The 13044-nt window shown below is 36.3% G+C and overlaps 1 protein-coding gene across 12 annotated transcripts in view; it reads left to right on the top strand.

The window, feature by feature from the left end:
* The window catches only part of TAMM41 (TAM41 mitochondrial translocator assembly and maintenance homolog), a 105424-nt gene that overhangs the window by 12246 nt on the left and 80134 nt on the right, over window positions 1-13044 (top strand). For 7 of the 12 annotated variants that reach the window (XR_003920753.2, XM_029996109.2, XM_041118843.1 and 4 more), the window contains exons 6-7: window positions 1173-1338; window positions 3562-3624. Coding sequence is in view for 8 of the 12 variants with exons in the window: in XM_029996109.2 (XP_029851969.1) it covers window positions 1173-1338; window positions 3562-3624 (229 nt within the window). In the remaining 4 variants the exon portion in view is untranslated. Of the gene's footprint in view, window positions 1-1172; window positions 1339-3561; window positions 3625-11442; window positions 12735-13044 lie in introns of those variants that run through there. The other 5 variants (XR_005930998.1, XR_003920759.2, XR_005930997.1 and 2 more) reach the window with 4 other exon arrangements.

Here is a 13044-nt window from a genome sequence, read left to right on the forward strand (position 1 = left end):
ACAAACATGTTGTTGGATAATAAATCTGTCCATAATTCCATAATAGTCATCGAGTCTGTTGATTAAATGCCATCATTTTACTGTTGATTTTGAGCAAAGTGCTTTAATACTTTATTCCTCATACCTTGGTCTGGTTTATGGCAGTTATTCCCCACACTGAAGAGGATAACTGCTATTGGGAGTGGTGTTTCATGCAGAATAGAAACCCCTTCTCCAAGTATACGTCTTCAAGAGTTACAGAGAAAATTCTTTCTTAAAAGATTCCTCAGAAACAATTGAAGGCAGACACTAGTTCTTATAGTTCTGGTTCAGGCGTGGATTCCTCCCACATAATGTTAAGAGCCTGCTCGTTGTCGGCTTCCTCTGTAGTCAGTGGGTGATTCATCTGGATATCATTTTCTCCCCATTGACTAAAGGGAGTGTATAGGGCAACTAGACTCCTGTCTGATGTCTCCATGGACTGTCTAAAAAGTTGTGTGGGAGGAATTGAGCGTTTCATATTTTCCTCCAGTTTTGGAGAGATCTGCTCCATTATGCATTTTTCAGTATTTGTGCTTACATTTTGTATAAATGTGTACAGGCCTGCATGTTGGTATCATTGTGTTCAAAAAAGGGTCATTGAATTTCTGATTTAGATTGGAAAATGTGGAATGAATGTTTCCTTCAGATTATACAAACCAGATGTGGTTTGAGTTTAAAGCAGAGAAAATGTTTTTCAAACTAAACTTGAAATGTGTGTGTGTATAGTTTGATTATATTCAGGCAGAAGAAACTGAGCTAAGTGGTCTTTTGGGAACTTTTTTTTTTTTTTCATTGTAGTGTACTTATGTTTCTAAAGGAAATTGGATAGAGCAGAAATTATACAGTTTCAATGAAAAGTTGTTTGCAGAGGCAGCAAGATCATATGTGTACATCAGTCTTCCCTTGCATAAAAATTAACACCATTGCATTGAATTATTCTTCAGGTTCAGAGCTGAGATACTGCATTTCCCAGTGCTTGGGAAGTTTTCATTAGCATTGTCAATGACATTTACAAGTGAAATGAATCGTGTTCTTTGAGGTATTTATCAGAGTTCAAAGATAGTCAAAAGACTTTTCTGACTACTTTGAATAAGAGAACTTACTTTATTAACACTGAATGTTTTTACTGTCTTATTTTTTATAACATTCAGATTGATAAAAGTCCAGAAGGTCAATTTACGCAACTAATGGCTTTGCCAAGGACTCTGCAGCAAAAGATAACTTATCTGGTAGACCCTCCTGGAAAAAACAGAGACGTGGAAGAAATTTTACTGCAGGTTGCCCATGACCCTGACTGTGGATTTGTGGTGCATCAAGGTAGGCCTAGATCAGTGTCTGTAATCTCCTTTAAGACATGATAGATATACAGGTTCATTGTATATGTTCTTCTAATTCAGAAGGATGATTTAGAGAGAAGAACAATGAAAACAAGAGATTAATCATCACATACACTCCTAAAAGCATGGTTTGGGATTTGTTTCATTGCAGGCAGGTTATCTGAAATACTAGCAAATAGAATTTGTACTGATATAGAAAGATATGTTGTGGTTTGGGTCCTGAAAGAAGTAGTCTTTAGGAATTAGTGTGGCCTGCTTAGACCATCTAAACTCTATTAGGGATTCTTACATCTTCAGGATTTCATTGGCTGGCATAACTTCATCTAAATACTAAGCTATATATCCTACCAGTCATACATTGCAATGCTAAGTTAATTTTCTGGTGTGCTGACATTACCCTTCCCAATCATCATAGTTAGTCCAGATACATGAGCTCTGGCAGAGAACTGCAGCTTTGAGGAAAAAGATTGAGGTGCTTCTCATCATCACAGCTTCTCTGAGGCAAGATGATGTCATATGAGCAAATTAAAGCTAATGCTGCAGACATCAATGTTTTATTATACTGCAGAAAAATGAAAACGTTTAGCACTTGAAGAGTCCTTTGCATCTTTAAAGAACTTGACACATCTTAGTTCCAGGTGGCCAATTTTGCAAGCTGCTTGAACACAGCAAAAACTCCCTAGATACCGGACAGCCGCTAAACACTAGCCAACTGCCGAGGGGGGTCTTACACTGATTTCTGTTTGGGGAAATAAAGCTCCTGAATGTTGCAGTTCTCCATTGACAGTATAGGATGGATGAATTGCACCTGGACATCGAGGTGTCCAGCTTCTTTCATGTCAGTCTGTGGCAGCTTCTATGCTGCTATGGCTGGACTGCAACAGTAATGTGATAATAGCTAAATCTGGGAGCAGGAGTTGCAGTATTGTGAGCTGCATATAGTTTTAGAGGTCTGGGTTGTTCACCCTGAGCTAGCTATCCTTGTGGTTGTATTTATGTAGGGTGTTGCAGGCATGGCTGTGACTGTGGGCTGTGCACAGTGGTGCAGCAGTTCAGTATCAAAAGATAGGATAGATTTAGTCTTCTCAAGCCAAGCAGTTTATACTCTTAGGAGAACAAATCAAAACCCCTCTCTCACTTTTGTGGCCAAAAGATTTTCCTGATTTAAGAATCTAGGTAAAGGGCAGGACAAGCCACTTGGTAATCCTACAAGACAAAGCTGATTACTCAAGCTGAATTGCATTGTCTCTAGGTATTTTACTAGCTCAACATGATTTGTTCCCCTCCCTACCACTACCTCACCAAATTATTTTCCGGTGGAATATTGTATCCCTCTTACTTATTTGTGGATTTCCCTAAGCTTTGTTCTTCATTATAGAAGTAGCTTTGAAAGAAGGATTTAAAAATAATATTTGAAATTATATTCTACATTCTGGTTAATGCAGAAGAATGACTTTCAGTTTGCAAGACAACTCTGGGACTGCTGCATTTCTACATTTTTAAGTATTTAATAAAGTACAGTAGTTTTGTTCTGCACATATCAGTATGCTTGTATACATATGTGTTAGAACAGATAAAACTTATTAAAACTTTTTTGGGGAAGTATTGTTTTATATACTATTCAATTTAATACCTAAGAACTGCTGGACAATGAGAATTGAATGTGCCACAGTACCAAATGGTAAACAAGCCTTATCTCCAAAAGCTGTTAATTTAAAAAAGCTAGACAAGCACTGCACAATATAGGCATCTCTGCTTGATCAGAGAAGTGCAAAATCCCAATTTCATACTGAAGTAAACAATGAGTATAATTTGTTCTGCTTTAGAAAGTTAATATACCAGCACTTAGATGAAACAACTCTGAATCCTTTATGACTAGTCATCTTAGTAGAGAAATAATGGGAACACAAATAAATTAATTTGATCAATTCCTACTGGTTGTTATCTGTTTTAATATTGATTTGTTTTTTTTTTTCCTGTATGTTATATATAAAGTAAGTTAGAATAGCTTAGAGAAAATTTCCGATTAGTGTGACAAAGCAGAACAGTAACAAACTTTCTCAGCTAAGTGTATGTTTTACTTTCAGACTGGCTTGATTGTATAACTGGAAAAATATTTAACTTTTTTGTGTATGCTGGAGGATAAAAAAATCCCCACAAAACTGCTAAGATGGGTAACATCTGTGTGCTTTTCTATCTGCAGGCATTTCAGGAATTGTGAGATCTTCCAGTATAGTGCAGAGTGCTAAAACCATACTAACAGCTGGTAAGAACGTGTGTGATTTCTATCAGCATAGGCCTTCTGATTTCACAAAGTAAAAATCGTAGGGCCCCAAGACTGTCTTGTTACAAGAGTTTAAAGAATAAACTTTTTGGGTGTCTAATTGAAAGCCCCTGGAAAATGAAAGTAACATTTAAAGCAGAAGCTTTATATAACTATTGAGAAATTGTAAAATGCCAAAAGGAATTGGAGTCTATATGACTCTTAAACAAACAAACAACCCCCCCAACAACCCAAAAGTAACAAAAAACCAACTTCTGACTTCAATTTTATCTTATATGTGGGTCAGATTTGTACTACTTCTGCTCTTTTTGTATTAAAAAAATGGAAAAAATTACTTTATAATTCACTCTGGCTTTCTACGTGTGAGTGGATCCCTAAATGATCAGTACGTAGTATTGGTGTGTTATGTAGACTGTAAGGTTATTTCATCATAAAATAAAGGAGGGGATGAGTTTTGAGGGAGAGAGCTTTGACAGGAACCGATGTTTTCCTCAGGCTCGGAAGACAGGTGTGTCTTTGAAGACATCATGTATTTCAAACTAAGCCTATACTTGGTGACCGTTGGATATTACTGTAACTCTCATACTTCAAAATTAATTACTTTTTATAAAGAGTATTACAAAGTCAACGTGAGAGAAGGTGTAGAAGGGAAAAAAAGGACTTCCTTGTATAGAAACATGGGAAAACTAGGGATGCTTTTCAGCTATCAAAGTCTTCCTAACTGAATGAAAGTTATTGCCAGTTACATAGGTGAAGCTTCATCCTGTTTCCTGAGTTCTGGAATAAATCTAACTTTAAGGTGACCTGATTTTTACATTTTAAAAAGCTGAAAGCACTGCAGCTTGATTTAAAAGAAGGACTTAAGACCTGAGCCTTAATTTACTTAAAACTCTGATCGGGGATAGCCTTAATTCCTGCAAAGTGAAAAGTCCTTGCTGCTTGCATGAAGTTGCTCAAATAGTTTTCTGAACTCATTCATACCTATTCCTAATTCTTCCACAAAAGCAATTACATACAAATGATGCCATTACTAGTTTTAAAAGCAGCTGTATAGTTTCCTACTGAGCAGTCCTTATCCAGACTTCTACAGCTGTTGTTCCCTTCCCATTTAGTATTAAAGTTGGTGGCTCCATGTTATGCTTCCTACCTCCTTGTAAAGAAACACAAGTTGCAGTGTTCAGGACCATTAGTGGTTTGCTGAGTAAAATAAGCAGGAACAGTTGTACTTTTCATATGTTTCTGTTAATAGTCTAGTTCTATTAACTGGAAGAAGTCTGACAAAACTATTGCCTAACTTTGTTTAGTAGCTGGAGGAGACTAAGGACACAGCTCCATCTGAGAAAAGCAAATTTATGTTTTATACGAGTTAGGTGTATTGCAGGTATTAGTTTCTAATGTAATGTTTCCAACCAAATAGGTGACATTTTTCTTATAGGGTTTGTTGTCAAAATTACCTGCTAGTGGTAAAGGCTTCTGCTGTAACACGCCTCTTTTAGAAATACCGGCTGTAACCTATCTGTTTCTAAATCCATGAAGAGTAGACTTTGTAGAGTGAAATAATTGGAGGGGAGTGGTCAAAGACAGTGTTACCATCTTGAATTCAGTGCTTGTGAAAGTTAGCAGTCTGACTGACCCGTGGAGCAAAGCTGTTTGTGTGTAACTGCAAGAGTATGAATAAAAATAGTTAAGCTTTGTGAGATTATTTATGCTCCCCTTCTGTCTGTTCTGCCAGACAGAAACTCACTTCTGGGTATTGTTAGCTCCTTTTGTGTGTCATGCAGTAAATCACTTACAGCCTCTATTGTTACTAGGACTTTTAGGGGGTCCTAATGCATCTTTTAGTAGGGCTTGTAATTTTTACTGTGTTTTCTGTTTTGTGCACCTGAAACTAGGTATTTGTGAAATGCCTTTTCTTTCCTTTTTCTTAACTGCTTTTTGATTTATATGTAGTTGACTTTTTTTTTTTCTTCCCTTTAGAACAAACTCTAGTTGTCTTCTAACCAGCCAGTTACATAGAGTAACACATATCTAAACCCATGTATTTTCTTCTAGTGCTTTTAGTGTTGAAAATGCATTTTTTGTGGTTTGATTCAGGTAGAGCAAAGCAATTATGCTCCTTTGCCTCAAACACAAGCCAAATTTGAGCAAGGAGGCTTGGGAGAGTTTCGTTTTCTTACTTTTAGCATAATGTAGTTTGTTTTATTTTAACTGTATTTATGCACTTCTGCCAGAATCTGGCCAAAACCATTAGCAACAGAATTCAGGATTGATCTTTTGGGGTTACTCACAGATTATGTGCTGAGGGAAATGAGTTAGATTTGGAAAAGGACCGTTTCTGGCATTTCCTAACTTCTGAATGCTGTTTAATGAATGCAGAGCTTGCCTGTAGAGCTAACCTTCCTGAGCACTGCTGTGCAGGCCACCCTGGCTGGAGAAGGGGTGTTCTGGTGCTTCGGTTAGGATCAGGAGTGTTTCTGTAATGTGTGCCACTGCACATAAAGTGAGTGTTGCCTCACTTGCTAGTAGGCATCGCCCTGCTTCCCGACAAGCCTGTGTGTGGGCCTTACCAGAGCACCACCAGTTTTGCTCACTGAAGATGGAGAGAAGTACAGAAGTAGTATTTTTTGTAATAAAAACCTACATTGTAGTGCACGTTGAAGAAGAAATAAAATTTAACTGACCAGGGGCGTGACCTCAGTATTTGGCAGATGAGGTATTTGTATGATCTTCAGTGATCTTCCCTGGAATTTAGGAGGGATGGGTTTCCATGGCTTGAGGAGTTAGTTAGGAGAAACCTTTTGGCTGTTTTTTCTTAAATATTTCTCTCCAAACATTTATGATAGAGTTTATGTTAAATTTTGCTGTATCTTCTAATGAAGATTTTCTCCCAATCACAATTTCTTAATTTAAAAACTTCGTCACTAGGTGGCAGGCATTAATGCTGCTCACCTTGCTTTGCCATTTCTAGGGGCTCCTACTAGCCAATATTCCTATAGATACATACTGTACAGAGACAAAACATTGTGGCTCCTACATTGAAAGTATTTGTTTGACTCAAGCAAGGAATGTGTATTACAGGAAAGTGAACTTTTAAATTTAATCCCTAAGGCTGCTGTATTTCTTTCTTCATTCTTTAACCAAAACTTGTCTAATGTACTGTTCCCCTAAGAACTATTTTCACACTTTCTAGTAGAGACTTTAGGAATATGGCTCTGTCCTTCTGCAGTGCTTATGTTAAGAATAGTGAATTATGAAAGAGATTCAGGAAATCAGTGGCTCCATTAAATAAGGTCTGACTATTTTTTCTTGCTTTTCCTAGTAACTTATACAAGTACTTTTGTCCTATGTCTGCTTGCAAAAGAATTAGTTTTCATTACATGGCCATCATTCTTTTTGAAATGTAATGGCAACACAAAATTATTTCCTTAGCTTATTGTTTTATCTTAACAACAACAACAACAAAAAGCGAAATGCCTATTCTCTGGTCTGTAGCATGGTAGTCCAATGTACAGCATGTTTCTAAATTAAATGTTAAATCAGGAGTAGTTGTTGCTGAGATGGCATGCTGTGTATTAACATTATTGGCAAGGAGCACAAGCAAAATAAAGAATTTCAACCCATTTAAGAGAACTTTTTTCATCTTTCTCTGCCAGTGTGGTTTTAAAGTTGAGCTCAAGCTCTATGTTTTTGTTTGTTGTTAAATGCCCTATTTAGTTTTTGAAAATGTGCCTATGTATTTCTTCAAGTCTGTGGTGAGATTGCCTCTCTGTTTCCCATTAGAGATGGCACCATCATTTGATTTATTTTCCCACATAGCCAGAGTCTGCGTGGTCTTTGGGAACTAACTCTGAAGTTCTTATATTTAGCTCTTCTGAAGGAGATGTTGATACTTCTCTTAGATTTTTTTCTTTATATCTTACTAGAGGAATGCTGCAAGTTTTGAAAATTTCTTATAAATAAAATACTATGAATTAAATCATCAGTTGAAGTGATTGTTCAAGATACTTTTAAGTTAGCACAAATGCTTGTAGCTGCTCAGAATAACATTTGTTTTCTTAGAATTGGGATATTAGTGTACTATGTCTTCAAGGAATTTTTTTTTTTTAAACTATAAGGAACATCTTTACATATAAAATATTCTGTAGATTTGTGATAACTGCTGTCTTCATCAGCTGCCTGAGCAGATACTGCATATCACTGCACTTCACTGTAAACGTGTAAAAAAGTTTGCATGTGTCTGTGTGTGATACACTAACTATGTAACTATTTGCCTCCATATGTCAGCTCTTCAGCAGTATATGCATTAGTCTTTCTTTTCAAAAGGAAGTAAAGAATACTACAGCCAGGCATATGTACCAGGAAACTTTGTGGGACTTACATTATAGCCAAATTACTATCTTACAACACTAACACTTCCAAAAAAATGAACATGGATCGTTAAGTAAAACCAGATATGACTTATGTTTACACTGAAATTTTGTGGTCTTGATTCCATGTGCATTAGGTCTTTGTTCTGTATCGTATAGTGGAAAAATCTAAAGGGGAGGTGGAACCACCAAGTCATAGATTCATAGCTAAAGTAGAAAGACATTTTCATGTGGTCCAACTGCTTCAGATTCTGAGACTGAGCCATAATTACAACCATTAACTTTTACTACAGATGTGACTCATCACCCTGAGGGCTGCTTTAAGAAACCAGCTGTATGTATAAACCTGTATTTTGCTTTGTAGCATGATGTGCTAGGGCAGAAATGTAAGCATCTTATTACATAAGGCTCTAGTGGGTGGAGTTCAGTAGAGTGCTCCCTGCAGGGGGAAAATATGAAGGAGAAAAATCTCTTTATGTTGGGCTGCTGCAAGAGGCAGAGTAGGTTGGCAAGCTGATAGAACAAGCTGACTTGCAGGCTGCAGTGCCAGCGCAGTTAATTACAGTCCTGCAGGGCTGTATCAGCTGTGTTACTGTTGATTTGACACATGGTATACTGTGCTTCCAGAAGTACACCGACTTCACTGGAATGGCAGAACAACATCGATTCTGGCAGAGCAATTTCAGCATGCAAGGGGCTGTATCCTGGAAGTATAGTACCTAGGAGATTGGACAGTAACTTTCAAAGCCATACAGTTACATAGTTTTAGCTTTGGAGATTGGAACCACTTCTTTCATTTATGTGCTATGCCTGAGCTCAGTCTGGCCTTGTTCTGCAACTGGAATTCTTACATTGTGCAATTTTAATGCAGATATGTGAGGTGCTTCAGAATTTACATGATTATTTACTTATTATTTGAGATGCTACAAAGAAAAGCCCACATTAGTGTGCTTGCTTTTAGCAAAAACCTATTAAATATAGAAAAGTTTGAGCTTACATATGGGGTGCACATGGTTTTGTAGGTTGAAAGTATATATATGGATGATTCCTTACAAAAGGTAAAGTTGAGTTTATTTAAATTACAATTAGAGACACAAGAAGTGCAAAACTGATTATATACAGCATATTTGTTATGATGGGCTTTTTACTCTCTGTCACGTTCCTTCAGAAATAGAGCATGTACTTTCCTTATTACTGCATACTCATTTGACTTCTTGTGACTCTGGACTGCTAATACTGAATGCATCTTCCATTTAAAGTATTTTATCTTCATTTGATTGCTTTTTAAGGTCTTTTCAAAATCAAATATTACCATATTTGGTAATACCTCCCCCCCCCCCCCAAAAAAAAAAAAAAAAAAGTCCAATGCAGTAGATGGCTAAACGTGGGTCTTAGTTGCTTGTTTATTCCAGAAGATCTTTCCTTGTGTTCTGGTGTGTTATACTGTATGACTTTTGGCTAAATTGCTTCTGTGTACTTTTAGTCAGTGTTGTCAGGTAAACAGTGTTCTATTAAATAAACATAACAAAGATAGTATTAAGTATAACGTACCATACTTTTTAATCTGTGCATGTGAGTGTCAAAATCAAGGCTTTTTGTGCAGCATTAAAAACTTGCCTTTTCAGTTTTGAATTTGTAAGGGTGTGATTAGACCGTGTTGTAATTTGAAAAGTCACTCTGTGTTTTATGTTGTTTTATTTTTTTGGTTTGGGGTGTTTTTTTAATCAAAAAAAGCTGGAAGGAGGAAAAATAAGTAGCTCTACTAGCTAGGATCTCAGAACCCTGCTGAAATGCCAAGACTGACAATATTTTGTTTTTAAGTTTCCAAATACTAGATGACTAAACCCAGCAAAAAAAAAAAAAAAAAAAAAACACCTTCATCTTTTTTTTGCTCTAAGTCTGTAAGAGAAGGCTTATCTCTGGTAGAACTTCAGAAAGTGTTTAACTCTAAAGGTACACTTTACAAATTGTGTGGGAGTCATCCTCAATCCCTTCGTATCTAAAACTTGTAAAAGCTTGGAGGAAATGACTGCTGCAAAATCCTTTTGTATCTTTATGAAAATTGAGAAATGCCTTCCTTCATTGTAGGCCTAGCATAAAGGTATGGTATTTACCAAAGTTCACTGCTTGTGGGCTACTGCAGGATGATGCTAGAGTATGACAGCTATTCTGGCTTCATATGAGGTTTATTATAAACAAGTGACAGGCAGGTTACTCTGAAGCAAAATTGGTCCAAACAATATCCCTGTGACAGGGTATTCACACTGGTGTCCATGCTATATTTCTGATATTGGCAGTGTTGCCAAATTACAGCTGTTTGTCATCATCTTGTTATTTTTGCTTCTTTCAGTTCACCTGGGTATATGCCTTATTAATCTGTTTTTCCATACCCATCATAACTTCAGTATTATCTTTTTTTTACCTAAGGACACAGATGTCATTTCATTATGCAAGTCGAGCAGTTTTATTCTCTTGCAGATGTGCTATTTTCTCAGTTATGAAATGGTAGCTGCCATTAGTTAGGATGAGGCAATAACAAAATATTCAAGGAGGTTACAATGTACTTTACAACTTGTTGAAACCAGAACAGATTTCTACCTCAGCAGTCAGCAGCACATTTCCTATGAAAAAACAATTTTCTGTTTTCATTTTTAATTCACAAGGCTTTGCATAGCAATGCTCTGAGTTTGTTTGTCCTGGCAAGCTGCTGGTGGTGTGCCGTGTTTGATTATGTTTAATCAAGATGGGCATCAGCGTGATGCTTCTCAATTCTAACTGTGTAGAATTGGTCTACAACAAAGCAACCAGGTGCCTGATGTATAGCATCAAGCAAGGCCAACTACAGTCTGATTAGTGGAAGAAACTGGTAAAGTAGGATTTGGAAGTTTAAAGTTTGTTGTCTTCCAGTCATGCAGAGTTTGCCGGTCTTGCTTGAGCAGACTGTTCTTTTGTCCTGGTTCACCCCTCTCTCCCTCCTTCCCCCTTATCAGAAGGGGCTTGAAAAGCATAATATATTGGTTTGGTGAGGGTCTGCAGTAGACCCAGATGGTTTAAAAGCCTTCCTATATTTAGCATTTAGGAACAATGATGTAAATTAGTTGTTTCCCTCTGTACTAGTTAAGACTTTTGTCATGAATCTCTACATTTGCTATACCTTGGTCATTGTCTATGCAATGTGCTTGTATGCAACATTGTCAGACCTTCAGAATGAACCTATTCTAGTCTGCATGCTTTGATACCATTAAAAATATTTATTTGTGTCACTATTTACTGTGTTATGAATGTGACAGGAAGGTTATTTGTGTGTCTGCCTGATGGATTAGGCTGTCATTCTTCCAGGGAAATACTTTACTTCATGTAGTAAGAACCTAGTATTTGAGTTAGCCTTCCTAAATGTTGATGTTTTCTGGGTTTTGTCTCTCTTGTTTTTTAGGGGCAAAGAAATCTGTAACTTACAGTATGAAGAAATTATATAAAATGACAAAGGGATGGTTAAGGAAGACATCTTGAGTCTTGACATACTGTGTATGGGTAAATAAATGGTACTTTTTCTCAAAATATTTTGCAGACATTGCTTTGCCTACTTGAGGAGATTAAAGGGCATTTAAGAAGTCTGTTCTAATAATTTACATGCCCAATTTTACTACTAAAATAGGACCTTTTGTTAGCAGGGGAAGGTTCGATGGTAATAGAGCAAAGGAATTATACTCTGTAAATACCAAAATGAATTTTCCTGTATGCTATAGCTTGGATTTTCAGAAATCCTAAGTAAAAAGGATTTATCTTATATATGAATTAAAAACCAAAGCCACTCATTTTCTATGTATTGCTAGCTTTATTTTTCAAAATACCCTCAGTCTCTTTCAAAATATTCACTGTCCCAATTTTAGTTCTGTCAGGGACTTATGGAACTGGTGAGTGCGTTAAGTTTTAAGTAGATATGAAACTGTCCTCTCAAAACACATTATTTCTGCACTTACAAGTTCATCCTTAGAATTCTTCTGAGGATGCTTACAGGGTGCTTCTGCAGGGTAGGCTTCAGGAAAAGTAAATTTTTTCTCAGATGTGTGACATTCTGAATCCAAAAACTTTGACAATGACTTTCAGTGTGGGAAAAGAGTGTTTGAAATGAGAAGCTTGTAAGGTATCGAGTCCTTTCATAAAAATTTTATGTTCCTTTTATGAGACTGAGATAACAACTGCCCATCTGATGCGTAAGCATTGTCAGAAGTGTCATAGTGGGAAGGAAAGTCATACTTTCACTGACCTTCAGGACCTACTTGTGCAGATTTATGAAATGGGTGTTGTTTGGCAGAAGATTCTGTCCAAGTGCTTTAAAGTTGGGAATTTTATGAACAAAAGTACCTATTGTTTGATTCTTTGATTATTATTTTTTTCCTGAAAATACTGTCCACAAAGATAAAACTTGTTCTCCCTTGCTTAATTAAATTAGCTAAACTAAAGAAAAATGGACTTGTACATAACATGTTACATTAATCATGCCATTAAAAAATGGACATTTCTGGCAGTATTCATGTGTGATGCAATAAATTTGGAGTATCTGTTGTAAATAGAATATTTTTTGTACTGAGTCAGGTGGGTTTGCTAATTTTGGATGTTTTTCTTAATAGAAATAAATTGAGAGAACACTTCAATTTTCTTTGTGAGAGTGTTCATGATAAAAATAATTTAAAGGTAAATGGAAATAAAAGTTATCTTTCCTGATTAGCATGTATCTTTTTCTTGTGTATTATGTGATCAGGAGGGCCATCTCTCAAGCTACATTTAATTTAGTGATCTCACTTAAAAAATGTTATTGGAATGAAATTGGCTGCTAATTGTTTCCAGGGAGCAGTTCAAAGCGTAAATTTAAGAAAGAAGACAGAAAATACGTTATTGTATGTAATATGACTCATTGAGGCTTACTTTAATCACAGGGGAACTTTTAAATACTGATTATTTTAAAATATTTGTGTTTAAAGTGGCAAATCTGAATCCAGACTCAGGAAAGAAATGTGTCCTTTTTTTTTTTTTT

This window comes from Aquila chrysaetos, chromosome 20 (genome assembly GCF_900496995.4).
Source record: "Aquila chrysaetos chrysaetos chromosome 20, bAquChr1.4, whole genome shotgun sequence".
In the NCBI taxonomy this organism is placed as follows: domain Eukaryota; kingdom Metazoa; phylum Chordata; class Aves; order Accipitriformes; family Accipitridae; genus Aquila; species Aquila chrysaetos.